Source organism: Cervus elaphus, chromosome 18 (assembly GCF_910594005.1).
Source record: "Cervus elaphus chromosome 18, mCerEla1.1, whole genome shotgun sequence".
Taxonomy (NCBI): Eukaryota; Metazoa; Chordata; class Mammalia; order Artiodactyla; family Cervidae; genus Cervus; species Cervus elaphus.
Genome location: NC_057832.1, coordinates 42,513,857 through 42,528,339, shown reverse-complemented (window position 1 = coordinate 42,528,339; position 14,483 = coordinate 42,513,857). Strand labels below are relative to the sequence as shown.

Here is a 14,483-nt window from a genome sequence, read left to right as displayed (position 1 = left end):
AGAACGGACTCATTAGAAAAGACCCTGATGCTGGGAAAGATTGAAGGTGGGAAGAGGAGGGGACAACAAAGGATGAGATGGTTGCATGGCATCACCGACTCAATGGACATTGAGTTTGAGCCAGCTCCAAGAGTTGGTGATGGACAGGGAGGCCTGGTGTGCTGCAGTCCATGGGGTCGAAAAGAGTTGGATATGACTAAGCAACTGAACTGAACTGAACCTAAGTGTTAGTCACTCAGGCCTGTCCAACTTCTTGCTACACCATGGACTGTAGCCGACCAGGCTCTTCTGTCCATGGGATTTCCCAGGCAAGAACACTGGAGTGGGTTGCCATTTCCTTCTCCAGAAGATCTTCCCAACCCAGGGATTGAACTCATGTCTCCTGCATTGCAGGAGGATTCTTAACCTCCTGAGCCACCAGTGAAGCCCACAGTAACATAGATGCAGTACAGTAAACCAGAACTCATGGTTCCACACAGATGTGACCCAAGACAACAGTCTGTCCTAAAAAAAAAAAAAAAGAACAAAATCTCTGCAACTTTCAGAGTTAAAAGTAGCAGCACATGGTTTTACAGATATCAAACATCTTCTTGGATGAATTAAATTGTGCATTATTCTATTACCACTAAGCCTAATCTTGTCCTCTAAGTGAGCATTACACCAATACCTCTTATGCGTGACTGCACTGACTGTTACTTGAGGCTCACTACTATGGTCCCCTTAAGTCTTCTTCAAGCTAAACAGCCTCAGCTCCTTTGACCCATCATCAAGTATTTGGAGACACTCTCCAAATAGTTCTTCTTCCTAATTCACACCTTAAATTAACATCACCCTATTCCAACGTCCCTCTTAGAATATTGCACCTAAGTTGTATTGAAAGTGAAGAGAAAGTTGCTCAGTCATGTCCAACTTTGCAATTCCATGGAATTCTTCAGGCCAGAACACTGCAGTGGGTAACCTTTCCCTTCTCCAGGGGATCTTCCCAACCCAGGGATCCAACCCAGGTCTTCCACATTGCAGGCAGATTCTTTACCAACTGAGCTATCAGGGAAACCCTAAGTGAAAGTAATTCAGTCATGTCTGACTCTTTGCAACTCCATGGACTATACAGTCCATGGAATTCTCCAGGCCAATATTCTGGAGTGGGTAACCTTACCCTTTTCCAGGAGATCTTCTCAAACCAGGGATCAAACCCAAGTCTCCTGCATTGCAGATGCATTCTTTACCAGCTGAACCATAAGGGAAGCCCAAGAATACTGGAGTGGATAGCCTATCCCTTCTTCAGGGGATCTTCCCGACCCAGGAATGGAACCGAGGTCTCCTGCATTGCAGGTAAATTCTTTGCCAACTAAGCTATTAGGGAAGCCACATAAGTTGTATTGGTGAAAAGTCGCTCAGTTGTGTCTGACTCTTTATGACCCCATGGACTGTAGCCTACCAGGCTTTTCCTCCATGGGATTTTCCAGGCCAGAATACTGGAGTGGGTTGCCATTTCCTTCTCCAGGAGATCTTCCCAAACCAGGGACTGAACCTGGGTCTCCCGCATTCTAGGCTTTACCGTCTGAGCCACCAGGGAAGTTGATGGCTCTGAGGGTAAAGCGTCTGCCTGTCCATGGGGTAGGCTACAGTCAATGGGGTGGCAAAGAGTCAGACACGACTGAGCGACCTCACTCACCCTTAAAAGTAAAAATATACCCCCCCGCACCGCCCTGCCAACCAACCAAAAAAAAAAAAAAAATTAAGCAAAACCTAAGTTGTATTACTGACCTGTTAAATTTCCACTTTCTATGAGCCAAGCAGTCTGCCCATATTAATAGAACCAAAGATTCCTTCCACCTGCCCATCACTGCTTTTAGCAGCCACATGACATTTGTAGCTTCAAAAGTACTTTTAAGCAAGAATTCCTCATCTTATACTTGAATATCTAAATTTCAGAACCAAAAAGGACAGTCCACATTTAAAACAATTTTGCTTGCCCATTAGTCTAGCCTTTTGCAATCATCTGAATCCCAATTCTGTTTTACAACTCATTAGGCATCTTTCTCAGCTTTCTGACTTTACAAATTTTGGTTAAGCCTTCTCAAAACCAAACTACTGTTTCAACAGTCAAAGTAGAACAGTAACAGGATAGAGACTAGATACTAAGACCAAAGGTATTGCATTGGAAACCTTCCTCCAGTTTAAGTCCTTGAATTATTAACCTCAGGATACATTTGTTCACATATCCAAGACTCTTCCTAGATATACTATCATTCAGCATATACTTCTGCATCTTGTCCACAGGGATGTGATATTTCAAATGTCTAACCAAACATCAAGAATCATGCACCTATATCACGCTGCAGACTGACTGGTCACCTAACCCTCCGACCCTCAGTCAGCTTCTGTGCTATCACTCTTTCCTAGCTGTGCCTTTTCAACCTCATTCCCAATCGCTTCTTCCTCGGCTTGCCTCTAAATGCTGGTGTTTCCCCGAGCACCTTCCTCAACACACGGTGCTCACAGCCCGGGTGACCTCATCAACACCACTGGCTTCAATTACCTCTTACTATGCGCCCCCTGGCTCCCAAGTCACCTCTTGGACGTACTCTCAAACATTCAGCTGTCTCTGGGACAGCACTGCTTGGCTGTCCCTCGGGCATGAGGATGCCAATAATGAACTCATCCTCTTTCTCCCAGCAGCCCTATTCACCTCTTACATTTTCAATCTCAATGAAAGGTAGAGTGTCTACCAAGTAGGCCAAGGCAAAACCCTTAGAAGTTGTGGTAGACTGAAATTGATCACTCAGCTGTCAAATCCACCTCCTAGCCTCCCCCTTTGATCATTTGCTTAGCTCTGACTTTTTTTTTTCCTCCTCATGGGAGAGGCAACAGCCTCCTAACTGATCTTCCTGCCTCCAATATTACCCTCTTTTATATTCCTCCACTCACAAACAAAATAATCTGTCTAACCTGATGTCAATGATTCCCCAAAGTTTTTCTCACAAAAACCTCAGTCCCAGTCTTCCTCCTAATCTAGTTCCCTCTTGCCACTGTCACTCACGTGCCTTTACTCCAGCCCGTGAAGTGGTCGTGTGATTTAACTCCGCTGTGTAGTCACACAATCAGTTTACTTTGACTAAGATAGCTGGCCTCGGTGCATGCTATAAAGCACTTGCAGACATCTTTCAAAACAGCTCAGACAGCACCTTCTCCGAGACCAGGACTCCTTGGTGTGATTTAGTCCCCCACCTCTGCTTCTATAAAACTCTGCATAACTTCATCACAGCACTTAACCCATCTGTAATCACAGATTTCCATATTATTAGTTCACCTATGAGAGAAATACATCATCTGCACTCATTAAATGTCACATGAACAAATAAACACATGAATGGCCATGGAAAAAGAACAGGGAATGAAGTAGGGTGGTCTTGAAATTTCAAAAGCACACTCTTAGAATAAAGACTGTCAATCGAAACTCAAGAATTCTTGGTCACTCTGCAGTTGTTTTGGGATTTTTCTCAGTCAGTCACATGAAAGACTTCATATAGTGTAGGAATTTAATACAGTATTATGCGTCAAACATTAGATTTTTTAATTAGAATTTATTCCTATGCTATATGTTAAGGGAAGTAATTCCATATACATACTTATTATCTGAATAATTAATTACTTTCTCTGGATTTTATATTATCTCAAAGCATGTAGACAGGAAAAAAAATGTAAGGAAATGTGTTTTCAAAGTACTGTATATATGGTATCCTTAGTATATATTAAGAGCACCATATACATAAGAAAAACAGTAAGTGAAAACACCTAAACAGAAATTCCACAAAAAGTGAAACACAAAAAGCTAAGTCACATAAAGAATACTGACCATCAACAGTGATTAAAGCAAAGCAAATTACATCAGTGAGACAGCATTTTCCACCATCAAATTAATATTAATAATTGTTCATAGACAAAGAAAACTTATGACTACCGAAGGTAAAAGGGGAGAGGAAGGATAAATTGGGAAGCTGGGAATAACACATACACACTACTATGTGTGCTTAGCTGCTCAATCATGTCCGTCTCTTTGTGACCCCATGGACAGTAGCGCGCCAGGCTTCTCTGTCCGTGGGGATTCTCCAGGCAAGGATATTGGAGTGGGTTGCCATGTCATCCTCCAGGGGATCCTCCTAACTCAGGGATCGAACCCAAGTCTCCTGCATTGCAGGCGGATTACTTACCACCTGAGCCACGAGGGAAGCCCACACGCTACTATAATAAAACAGATAACCAACAAAGACCAACTTATAGCACAGGGAACTATACTCAATATTTTGTAACAACTTATAAGGGAAAAGAATCTGAAAAGAATATATCAATATATAACTGAATCATTGTGCTATACACCTGAAACTAACATGACACTGTAAATCAACTATACTTCAATTAAAAAATAATAAATAAATCAATAACACTTTTCACTGTTGTTTAGTATAGTATAGTTCATATCCTTCAACCTAAGATTTCTGAGGCAATTTTATAATATCTTCAATATTCAGGAATTCAAGGGTTTGTGTTGTTCCTTATATTGTTGTTTATGTATTTTTATACTACAAAGAATTAAAAGCAATCAAAATTAAATTGACTCATTTGTTTGACACAGTGCCAGGCACCGTGTGAGGTGCTAAGGATACAGTGTGTGTGTCCAGTTACTAATTCGTGTCTAACTCTTTGCAACTCTATGGACTGTAGCATGCCAGGCTCCTCTATCCACAGAATTCTCCAGGCAAGAATACTGGAGTGCAGTAGCTTATCTTTGAAAAGAAGTAGGAAGAAAGGGATGGAGGAAGGGATTGCCTTGTCTTTATGGAACTTACAGTTACTGAGAGTGGGCTCATAAACACTAAATAATTAAAATATACATTATGATGGATGCTGAAAAGTGATACGGAGAAAAATAAAAGCATGAAATGGGGATAGAGAGATGGCTGCAATTTTAAGTAGGTGACCAGGGAAAGCCTGACTGAGAAGATGCCAACTAAGTAGAAACCTAAAGGGCATGAGGGAGAAAGACAAGCAGATATCTGAGAAGGGAGCTGCAAACAAAGGAAGAACCAGGGCAGAAGCCCTGAGAAAAGTTTCCACAACACGTCTGTAGAAAGCAAAGAGAACAGGGAGGCTGACGTAGAATGAAGAATGGGGGGGATAGTAAAATGACATGAGCAGCTTAACGGAGGCTGGATCATGTTGGGCCCTGCAAGCCACCATCAGATCTCTGATTCTGGACGAGGCCTTAGAAGAGCTCTGAGCAAAAGATAACACTTATGTTTCAATGGGATCTCTTTGCTCTGCTGAGATCAAACTGGAGATCAAGATGGGAAACAACAGCCATCATCCAGGCGAGGTCCTCTGGTGGCGAGGTCCAGCAGGCCAAGCGGGGAGAAGCTCTGACTCTGGTTCTTCGGAAGCAGAGACCAGAGAGTTTGCTAACGGATTGGATGTAAGACAAGAAGTCAGGGGAGACTCCAGACGTTGAGGCCTGAGTCACTGAAAGGGAGGACTTGCCAATCAAAAAACTGGGGAAGACCACGCAGGAGCTAGAGCAGGCAAGAACAGGGGCTCAGTTTCAGACATGTCAGGTTTGAGGCACTTACCCAAGCAGAGGCATCCAGGCTGTGTTTGGCACGAAGCGACAAGATGGTCCATGCAGGAGATGGGAATTGAGAGAGGTCCGCAGGCATATAGCATTTAAAACCAAAAAACTATATGACATCACCAAGACGGTGAGGAGGGAGGGTGACAGAAAAGATAAGGGGGTTAAGGAGTGAAGCAGGAAAGTCCCAATGTAAAGAAATCAGGGACATGAGGAAGAACTGGCAAAGACTGAGAAGGGTTGCAGTGGAATAAGAAAAAAACCAGGAGAGCGCTGGATGCCTGAAGCCAAGTAGATGTTTCAGAGGTGATGGAGCAGTCAGCTTGGTCCAGTGATATAATAAGGCAGGGAAAACTGAGGAATGACTGACAAACTTATTATAGCAAAGAAGAAGTCATTGTTGACCTAGGAAACAGCATTTTCAATGAAAGGTTGAAGTAAAAGGCTCATAAGTAAACAATGGCAGATACTTAAATGATGCTATATTTTGTAATATATCATATATTAAAATAATTTATAAATATTACAAAAAATACTTATAAAGAAACATTAATATCATTGAGAAATGCTTAAATAAGAGAGAGAAAGATACAACATCTACATAAACTATGCACTCACTTATAGCTAAAAAGGAAAAGAAAATATATAGGTAGGAAGTGTGCTAAAACATTAATACTAGATATCCCTAAGTGGGTCTCCCTGGTGATTCGGTGGTAAAGAATCTGCCTGCCAATGCAGGAGACACAAGTTTGATCCCTGATCAGGAAGATCCCCTGGAAAACAAAGTGGTTACCTACTCCAGTATTCTTGCCTGAGAAATCCCAAAGACTTGAGGAGTCTGGTGTGCTACAGTTCATGGGGTTGCAGAGAGTAGGCACAACTTAGCAACTAAACAACAATAACAAAGATGCCCTGCAGAAGCAGGAAGTTAGCAAGAGTTACAGTTGAAGAAATTCTAACAACAAAACAGGTCCCTGAGTTTCAGACAATTAAACTGTATCCCTCACTTTATACCTAGGGCAGTGGTCTCCACCTTTTAGCCTGCCTCATAATCCTGCAGAGGGCTGGTTGTGACAGATTGCTGGGCCTCAAACTCAGGAGTTTCTGATTCAGGAGGGTGTGTACAAGATCCAATAACCTGCATTTCTAACAAGTGCCTGGGGAATGTTGACAGTCCTAGTGTTAGGATCACATTTTGAGAGCCAGGGACTAAAGCAAAAGAACCTCATAAAAGTGAAGCTTTAAACAGGTTAAATAACATCCTGAATTCCAGAGCTATAAATTGACTTGAGAATAAACTTCAATATATTCTGATCCCTGGGCTTTTGTTTCAGAGTCTTAAATCTGGTACAATTAAGAGAAGGTGTCAATTAGGATTAAATGCGTTATAAAGATCAATTCCTTTTTATAGCTGAAAAGAGTGGAAGTCACTCACTCTATGAAATTTTCAAGGCAGTGATTAGTGCCCCCAGAGAAGAGGACCTGTGCCTTACTCATTTCTAAAACCCCTAAAGTGCCTTAAACAAGAAAACAGTTAATCACCATTTGCTGAATAGGATGAAATGCCTGCCCTAATGAGTCTATCTCATGTTGGGTGGGTTGGAGGGGCAGGTGTTCAGAGCCTCGGGTAAGGCATACAGCACCTCTGAGTGACTCAGAAAATGGAATCTGCTATGGGCATATGACTCAGACAAAGGCTCTCTTTCCTCTAGATGGATGTAGACCTGCACCAGGGCAGCTGGCTGGGCACCCTGAACACTGCATGGACTCCCACTCTTACATGGCCACGTTTGGGTACAACTCACCCAGCCTTGCAGGAGAGGTCTGTGTGTGAAGACTTTGTAGAACAGAGTATGGATGCCCCAGAGCAAGCAACAGGCTGGAACAGTGAAAAGTCTGTCTGTGTTTAGTACTCTAGGAAGGGTTAGACATGGTGGTGGTTTAGTCGCTAAGTCGAGTCTGACTCTTGAGATCCCATGGACTGCAGTCCGCCAGACTCCTAAATCCCTGGAATTTCCCAGGCAAGACTACTGGAGGTGTTTGCCATTTCCTTCTCCAGGGGATATTTGTGACCCAGGGATCCAACCTGCGTCTCCTGCTTGGCAGGTGAATTCCTCACCACCTGGGCCACCTGGGAAGCAGGTCATAGGAACTGACCCAGAAGTAAAAGGTTTCCTCTGGATGAGACGCTCTATCATCACCACCCACAGCCTCGTGCTCACGCTGTGGGTCTCAGCTTAGAAATCTCTTCTGTGGGGAATCCCTCCCACCCCAACCAACTAAAAAGGCTATGTACACCCACTGCACACAGTTCCCATCACAACTTATGACAAATGTAATTACCTGATAAATGGTGTCACTTTGAGTCTGCCCACATGAGATTATAAAGCTCAACATGGAGAAGACCACACATTTCATTCAACATTTTACTGCCAGTACCTGGTACATGAATACATAATAAATGTGTTTAATGTTGAAATATTACATATAACTTCAATTAAGAAAGGTAAAAGGGGATAAGAATTATCCTTGGTTTCTTCAGGGGGGCTTCCCCAATGGCTCAGATGATAAAGAATCTGCAATACACAAGACCCAGGTTAGATCCCTGGGTTGAGAAGATCACCTGGAGAAGGAAATGGCAACCCACTCCAGTATTCTTGTCTGAAGAATCCCATGGACAGAGGAGCCTGGTGGGCTACAGCTCATGGGGTTGAAAAGAGTCAGACACAACTGAGCTACTAACACTTTCTTCAGGGGGAAGGAGACGATCACCAAAATTTAACTTTTTTTCCAACAAGCAAGAATTATTCTAGGATCCAAGGCACTGCTGAAGAATACACTCTGATAGGAAAATGTGCCACTCTATACTATGCTCTGCTATTTCTATCCCTTGTGCTAAAATATGACACTTCACAGATCTGTCAACTCTTGGTTTTACATTGTAAATATTGATGGTGTGAATACTTGCTTGCATTTGCCTAAAACATGAGAAATGGTTCTGAGCATAAAAACTTGAAATGGAAAATTCACCTTCACAAGCATAACAGGCAAGATTAATTATGTTAACTGCTTGAAAACAGAAACCAAATTCTAACTTCTTCAGTGACAGTGTGGCTTTAGACTCCCTAAGCCCTTAACCCACAGCCCATGACCTTCAGAGACTTCCTACATAAAGGTTAAAGGTTATTTCTCAACTATTGCCATCAAAGTCTCAAACAGAAAATAGGACCATTTACATGTCTTCTGACTTCTGACATGGATGACCCAATTTCTTAGCAAAGCTTGGAATAATATAATAATAAAATTCTACTCCATCGCTATTGGGCTTCCCAGGTGGTGTCAGTGGGAAAGAAGCCCCCTGCCAATGAAAGTAATCGTCAGAAATGCAGGTTTGATCCCTGGGTCAGGAAGACCCTCTGGAGGAGGGCACGGCAACCCACTCCAGTATTCCTGCCTAGAGAATCCCATGGACAGAGGAGCCTGGTGGACTATAGTCCCTAGAGAGTCAGACAGAACAGAAGCAACTTGGCATGCATACATGCCATCACTACTACCTCACCTGCCAGTCAGTACCATCCCACCACCACCCGGAACCACTCGGGCAAGAGCACCAGTGAGCTAACTGTCAAATTCAAACTTCTCTTTTCGGGTCTCATATTATTTGAATTTCTCTGGACCACTGACACTACAACCAACGCCCTTCTTCATCAAAGGCACGTCCCCTTTGCCCCATAACTCTGCACTATTGTGTTCCCCAGAAACCCGCCATTCCTTATCTGTCTCCTCTGTGTACTTCTCAGTTTCTGCCCCCTTTAACATCAGTAAAACCCAAGTTCCATCTTTCACCTTTTGTGCTCACTCCCTGAATTATCTCATCCAATCCAGCAGTGTCAACCATGCCTTTCATTCAAGTGAGTTCAATGTCTCCACTCCAGCCTAGACCACGGCCCTGAGCCAAAGGGCCTGCCACCTAACTGCCTAATGAACCCTTGAAAAGTCAGCTCTCCAGAACCAAGCTCCTTATCTCCTCTTCCTCATACTCCTCCTCATGGAGGCTGGACCTCTAGACAAGGCAGAACCTTCCATTCCCTCACCCTCCACATCTACCCACTGTTAATTCCACCTTCTAACATCCTCCCTCTTTCCATCTTCACAACTACTCCTCAACTGAGGTTCTGTCATCCTTTACCTGGACACTTACAACTGCTCCTGGCAGGCCTCACCTCTTTCTATTTCCCACTCCTATGTGACCTCCATACTGTTTCCAAACTATATTTTATTACCCGTGATTTTTAAATCTTTCTATGACTTCCCATCACCTACCAAATGAAGAGCAGCTTCTTAGCAGGATGGAAGGTCCTCTGTGATCAGCTTCTGCCTGCCTCTCAGGCTCATCTCTCATCAGGCTCCTCATAGCATGCAGCACTCTAGTTATATCCAATTACAGAGGAACTGTTCTGAGCTGCTGCCATTTTCAATCTGCGCTCTACATCAAAAATGTCTTCCCCCAAACTAGCCCAACCTCACATCTGACCCTTGTTTGCTTGGCAAATTCCTACTCATCTTTCCGAACTCACTCACCTCTTCTGCAGGGCCTTTTTTGATCCTTCCCACTAGATTTACGGCCCCTTTCTTCATTCATGGCAACAAATCACTTCATCGCAATTGTTAGTTTCCATATCTGACTCATCCTTACCCAATCAAATTTTACTTTTTCAATTTGGAATTTCACATCAGCTGACATTTTGCCTGTTTAAACTCAGTAATGTTTAAACTCAAACTGAGCAAACTGTTTAAACTCAGTAATGGTGGAATAAAAACCACTGGCCAAAACGTCATGATTCAATCAAGATTCAGAGAAACCAGAAAAATCATATTATGTAGGACTATAGAACAGTGAAGTAAGAGTCAAGCAAGTTTGTGATTTAATTTTCCAAATTTAAATAATACATACATAATTCACTTAGTTCTGTTCTTTTTAGGCACTTCTCTCTCATGCACTCTATCTTCTAATACCTCGCTCCAACTCTGAATCATCTGTTGGCTTTTATCTTTTTGCTCCTCTGGTAGTCCCATTAATGAGTCAAAAATTCCATTGTATTCAATTCTTGGATAAGCCTATTTCTTTGAACCTCTGAAGTTTCTCTGTAGACCATTCCTGAAACATCAGGATAAAGGTCTACTAAGCTAGCAGTCATCAACTTTCATATATTTATAAAGTTTCCTTTAACTCATACTCACTTTTAACTCATATTCATGCTCACAATTGAGATAGGCAGATCTCTTTCTATCACTATCATTCTACAAGTGTAAAGCAGATACCCAGAAACCTAGAAGATATTTATCCTTTTAAGTTCCCCCATAAATAGTTTGAAGAAAATTAATTCTATACTTTCTGATGTTTAGTCCTCACTGTTTTTGTTTTTTTAATTTAAATGCCATTTATTAAAGTCACATCCTACTGGTGTCAACTGCTGGCACTCTGACTGTACTATCACTGTCTTCTCTTTCTGTCTGCGCTTGTGCATCCACCCTACTCTCTGGATCCCCAGCTGAGCATTCCAAAGTAGTCACTTTTCTCCCCTTCTCTGCTCCATAATCAATGACTTTGACAAAGGAGGCTGTATTACATGAGTTTCACCCCAGAGTCCAATCCTCAGCGAAGAATCTTAAGTGAAACTTTCCACACATCCCAGCCACTCTCTTGTGAACTCGGGGGATCATAAAAAGATTCCTCCCAGGCCAGCTTTCTCTGTTTTTCCTTTTGCCGCTTTCTGCCAAAACTAGGCAAGGAAAATGAGAATCTATGTGATTTAGTTAAACATGATGACTTTTTATAAAAATACTGATAAATGAGGATGAAGCTGAAAGTACTGGCGGCCATGAGGTTTAGAATTACCTGCAGATTTTCCCTTCGACATCCTCTTCTTGTCATTAAGAGCTGGCTTTAGTTTCCAGCCTCATACCCCTCCCTCACTTTTACTGCTCTACTGTCCTCCCCACCAGTGGTGCTACCCTTTATGTTTTGGGGAATTCCTTTTCTGTTAATGAAGAGTGGAAAGGGATCAACAGGCAGGAGTGGACACAAAATAGTTACCTTTTGGTGTTACATCTTTACTCACAAGAGTTTGGCCCACATTTCCATAGCTGAATCTCACAGGAAGCCCCTCCCCACACATAAGCACCAGCCAACTCTTACCCTCAGAGCCTAAAAAACTCCTCCATTCTCACATCCCTCTTAAAAACAAAGTTAGAGAGAAACAATAATCAATTCTATAAATTAGCTCAGTGGGTTAGACCAGCGGCTAAAGAGCAGATTCAGCCCCCTGGCCCCGCCAAAGGAACCCCTAACTCCCAGTTAAACATCTACCAACTGTTCGTCAGTCATCATAACATAACTGGATCTGCGCATCACCACTTCTAAAAACACAAGCCACAGGCACGTTCAGGAGCATCCTCCTATAATTTTATTTATTCCCATCAATTCGAACTTGAAACATCAAGGAACTGAGTCAACTGAAACTTGTAAACTCACTATAATTAACTGAACACAGCCTTCTGGAACCTTCAGTTAACCCCCTGCCTCTGGTTTCACTCTATCTGTCTCAGGGTGCAAACTCCATTCTGTCTGGGTCTGCATGGGTAGAACATGTGCTCACCTAAAGGATAGGTCTAGCTCTAGTGGCCACCACCCCTTCACTAGCCCTCACTTTCACCTGTTTCAAGTAAAGCCTCCATCACTAAGAATTAATTTTACAAGAATCTGACTTTTCACTCCAGGAAAAAAAAAAAAAAGGTTTTGCATAATTGGGACTAGGGGCTGGAGGCAAGGTTTTAAGTTTGTCCTGTTGCAACTACTCAATCTGAAGATGACCAAGAAGTGGGCTTTCTCTGGAAGCCTGGAAGAATGGACTATTCCCAGGTGACAGAACACAGATTAAACAACTAATTATCCTAATAAGCTCTGAAATTAAACACAGCTGTTCGCTGAGCTCTTGCCCTGATTTCCCCAATTATAACACTACTGTGTGCTGGTATACATGCCTTTGATCTGAATCTCTTTCATTTCAGTCTGTCCTAGGACTGAGACTGTGGGAGAGGAAGGTGAAATATACGGATGATGGATGAGGTCTAGAACACAGATATTCTATAATTCGAGTCTGGGTAAAATTCAAAAGTGACACAAAGGAACAAGGTCTGGTCTTGCTTCCCAGAGGGGATAATAGCTAACCCATTTTTGTTACATTAAAGTAAAATGGCCCATCACCCTGATTCCTAGCAATCTTCCTAAAACAGTATTCACTCCTCACATCCTCCTCAACATAATCACTCAAAGTAGGTCAGAAATGTTACTTCCTTCCCCTCATTGATTTTCATTAAGAGGATGCACTTTCTGGAACACTAAAGGAGAAGATAAACACCCAGTACAGCTACCAATGACATCCCCTGTACATTTTTGGCATTATTAAGTACAGTTCTCCCAAAAGCAGGGGGAAAAAATCTCATCACGCCTATTTATTTTTCTCGGTTGTATATCAACGATAATCTCAAACTTCAAAATACACAGTAGTAGTACTTCAGCCAGCTGATGAACATCCCCAAAAGGAGCACATAAACTCTCTTTTTCTAATTTTCTAGATCACCAACCCACCTCTTCCCTAAGTACACATTCTTTTTCTTCCTAATTCACATCCATGTTTTGCCAGAAGGATGCCAAGCGACACCACACACTGGCTTAGCAAGTCCCCCCGGGGCCTTATCAGGACGCTGAGTGCAAGGGAAGGGGTTTGTAGACACTGGGGAGTGGCGAAGGGGGAGCTGGAAGCCTCGCGGCAGTGCCGGCTCTCCAAACCCCACTGGCAGGGCTTCCCCAGTCCCCTGCCCTTGGTGAAAACTCCCCTCGGCCCCAGGTCCTCAAGCCTGGCACTCCAGGAAAGCGCCGCAAAGTCCTTCAGAGCCCTCAAAACACAGGAGCGCGGAAAGCATCCCCCCAAAGCCAGCAAAGCCACACATCCTCTCTCGGCCAGCTTCTCGGGGCGGGCAACTTCATCCCTGGAAACAAACGAAAAGCCCGGTTTTCCCAGGAAGGAAAGAGGTGACAGGAGAGAGCAATAAATGGGCACGACCCTCATCCCTCACTTCCCGTCCCCCCTCTCCCCCACCCCCACCCCCCGCAAACTCCAGGTTTCAGAGCAGGTGCGGCTCACCTCCAGGCAGGGAGGAAGCGGGCGGCCGGAGGTGGAGGGCAAGTCCCCAGCCCAGGCCGCCTGGCAGCCGGCGAGTGCCCAGCAGCAGATCCAGGCGGGGCTCCAGGGCGGCGAGAGTCCGCGGCGGGGAGCCCTGGCCGGCCGCCCCCGGCCCCTCCCCCGCGCCGGCCCCGGGCGGAGGAACAGCATCTCCTTCCCGCTGCGGTCGGCCCGCCGGCCGGCTGGAAAGCAGCCTCCCGGGGTGGGGCGCGCTCTGCTCCCGGGCCGCTAGGGCTGCGCGCTCAGCTCACAGCTGACAGCTCCGCTGCGCTCGCGGCCCCGGCGGCCGGCGCCCGTGCTCCCGTCACGCCGGAGGGAGGGACCGCGGGGCGCGGGCGCGGCGCGGGGGGCGGGACGCGGGGCGGGGACGCGGGAGCCCGGGAGCAGGTGCGGCAGGCGGGGTCTGCGGCCCAGCCCCTCCGGTCCTGGCGTGCAGTGTGGTCGCCGGGGGCTGGAGCTCCGTTACACTGTAGAGGGGGAGAGAGGCCGGGGTGCCTCCCGTCCCCGGTCCCCTTGGCCCACCAGGAGGGGCGCTCGGGGGGAGACAGAGTAAAATCCAGGACCTCAGGACATTGTTTTCCGGCGGCCGGTCTTTAAATGCTTCCTACTTC

At 44.6% G+C, this 14,483-nt stretch overlaps 1 protein-coding gene across 2 annotated transcripts in view; it reads right to left on the bottom strand.

Annotated features, from left to right (window-relative positions):
• ELAPOR2 (endosome-lysosome associated apoptosis and autophagy regulator family member 2) overlaps positions 1-14,132 on the bottom strand; it is a 216,534-nt gene extending 202,402 nt beyond the window's left edge. The window contains exon 1 of one of the 2 annotated variants that reach the window (XM_043873321.1): positions 13,834-14,132. In XM_043873321.1, the coding sequence (XP_043729256.1) occupies positions 13,834-14,022 (189 nt within the window). In that variant the 5' untranslated portion in view covers positions 14,023-14,132. The remainder of the gene's footprint in view (positions 1-13,833) is intronic. The other variant, XM_043873322.1, reaches the window with a different exon arrangement.
• Between the last annotated feature and the right edge of the window lie 351 nt (positions 14,133-14,483).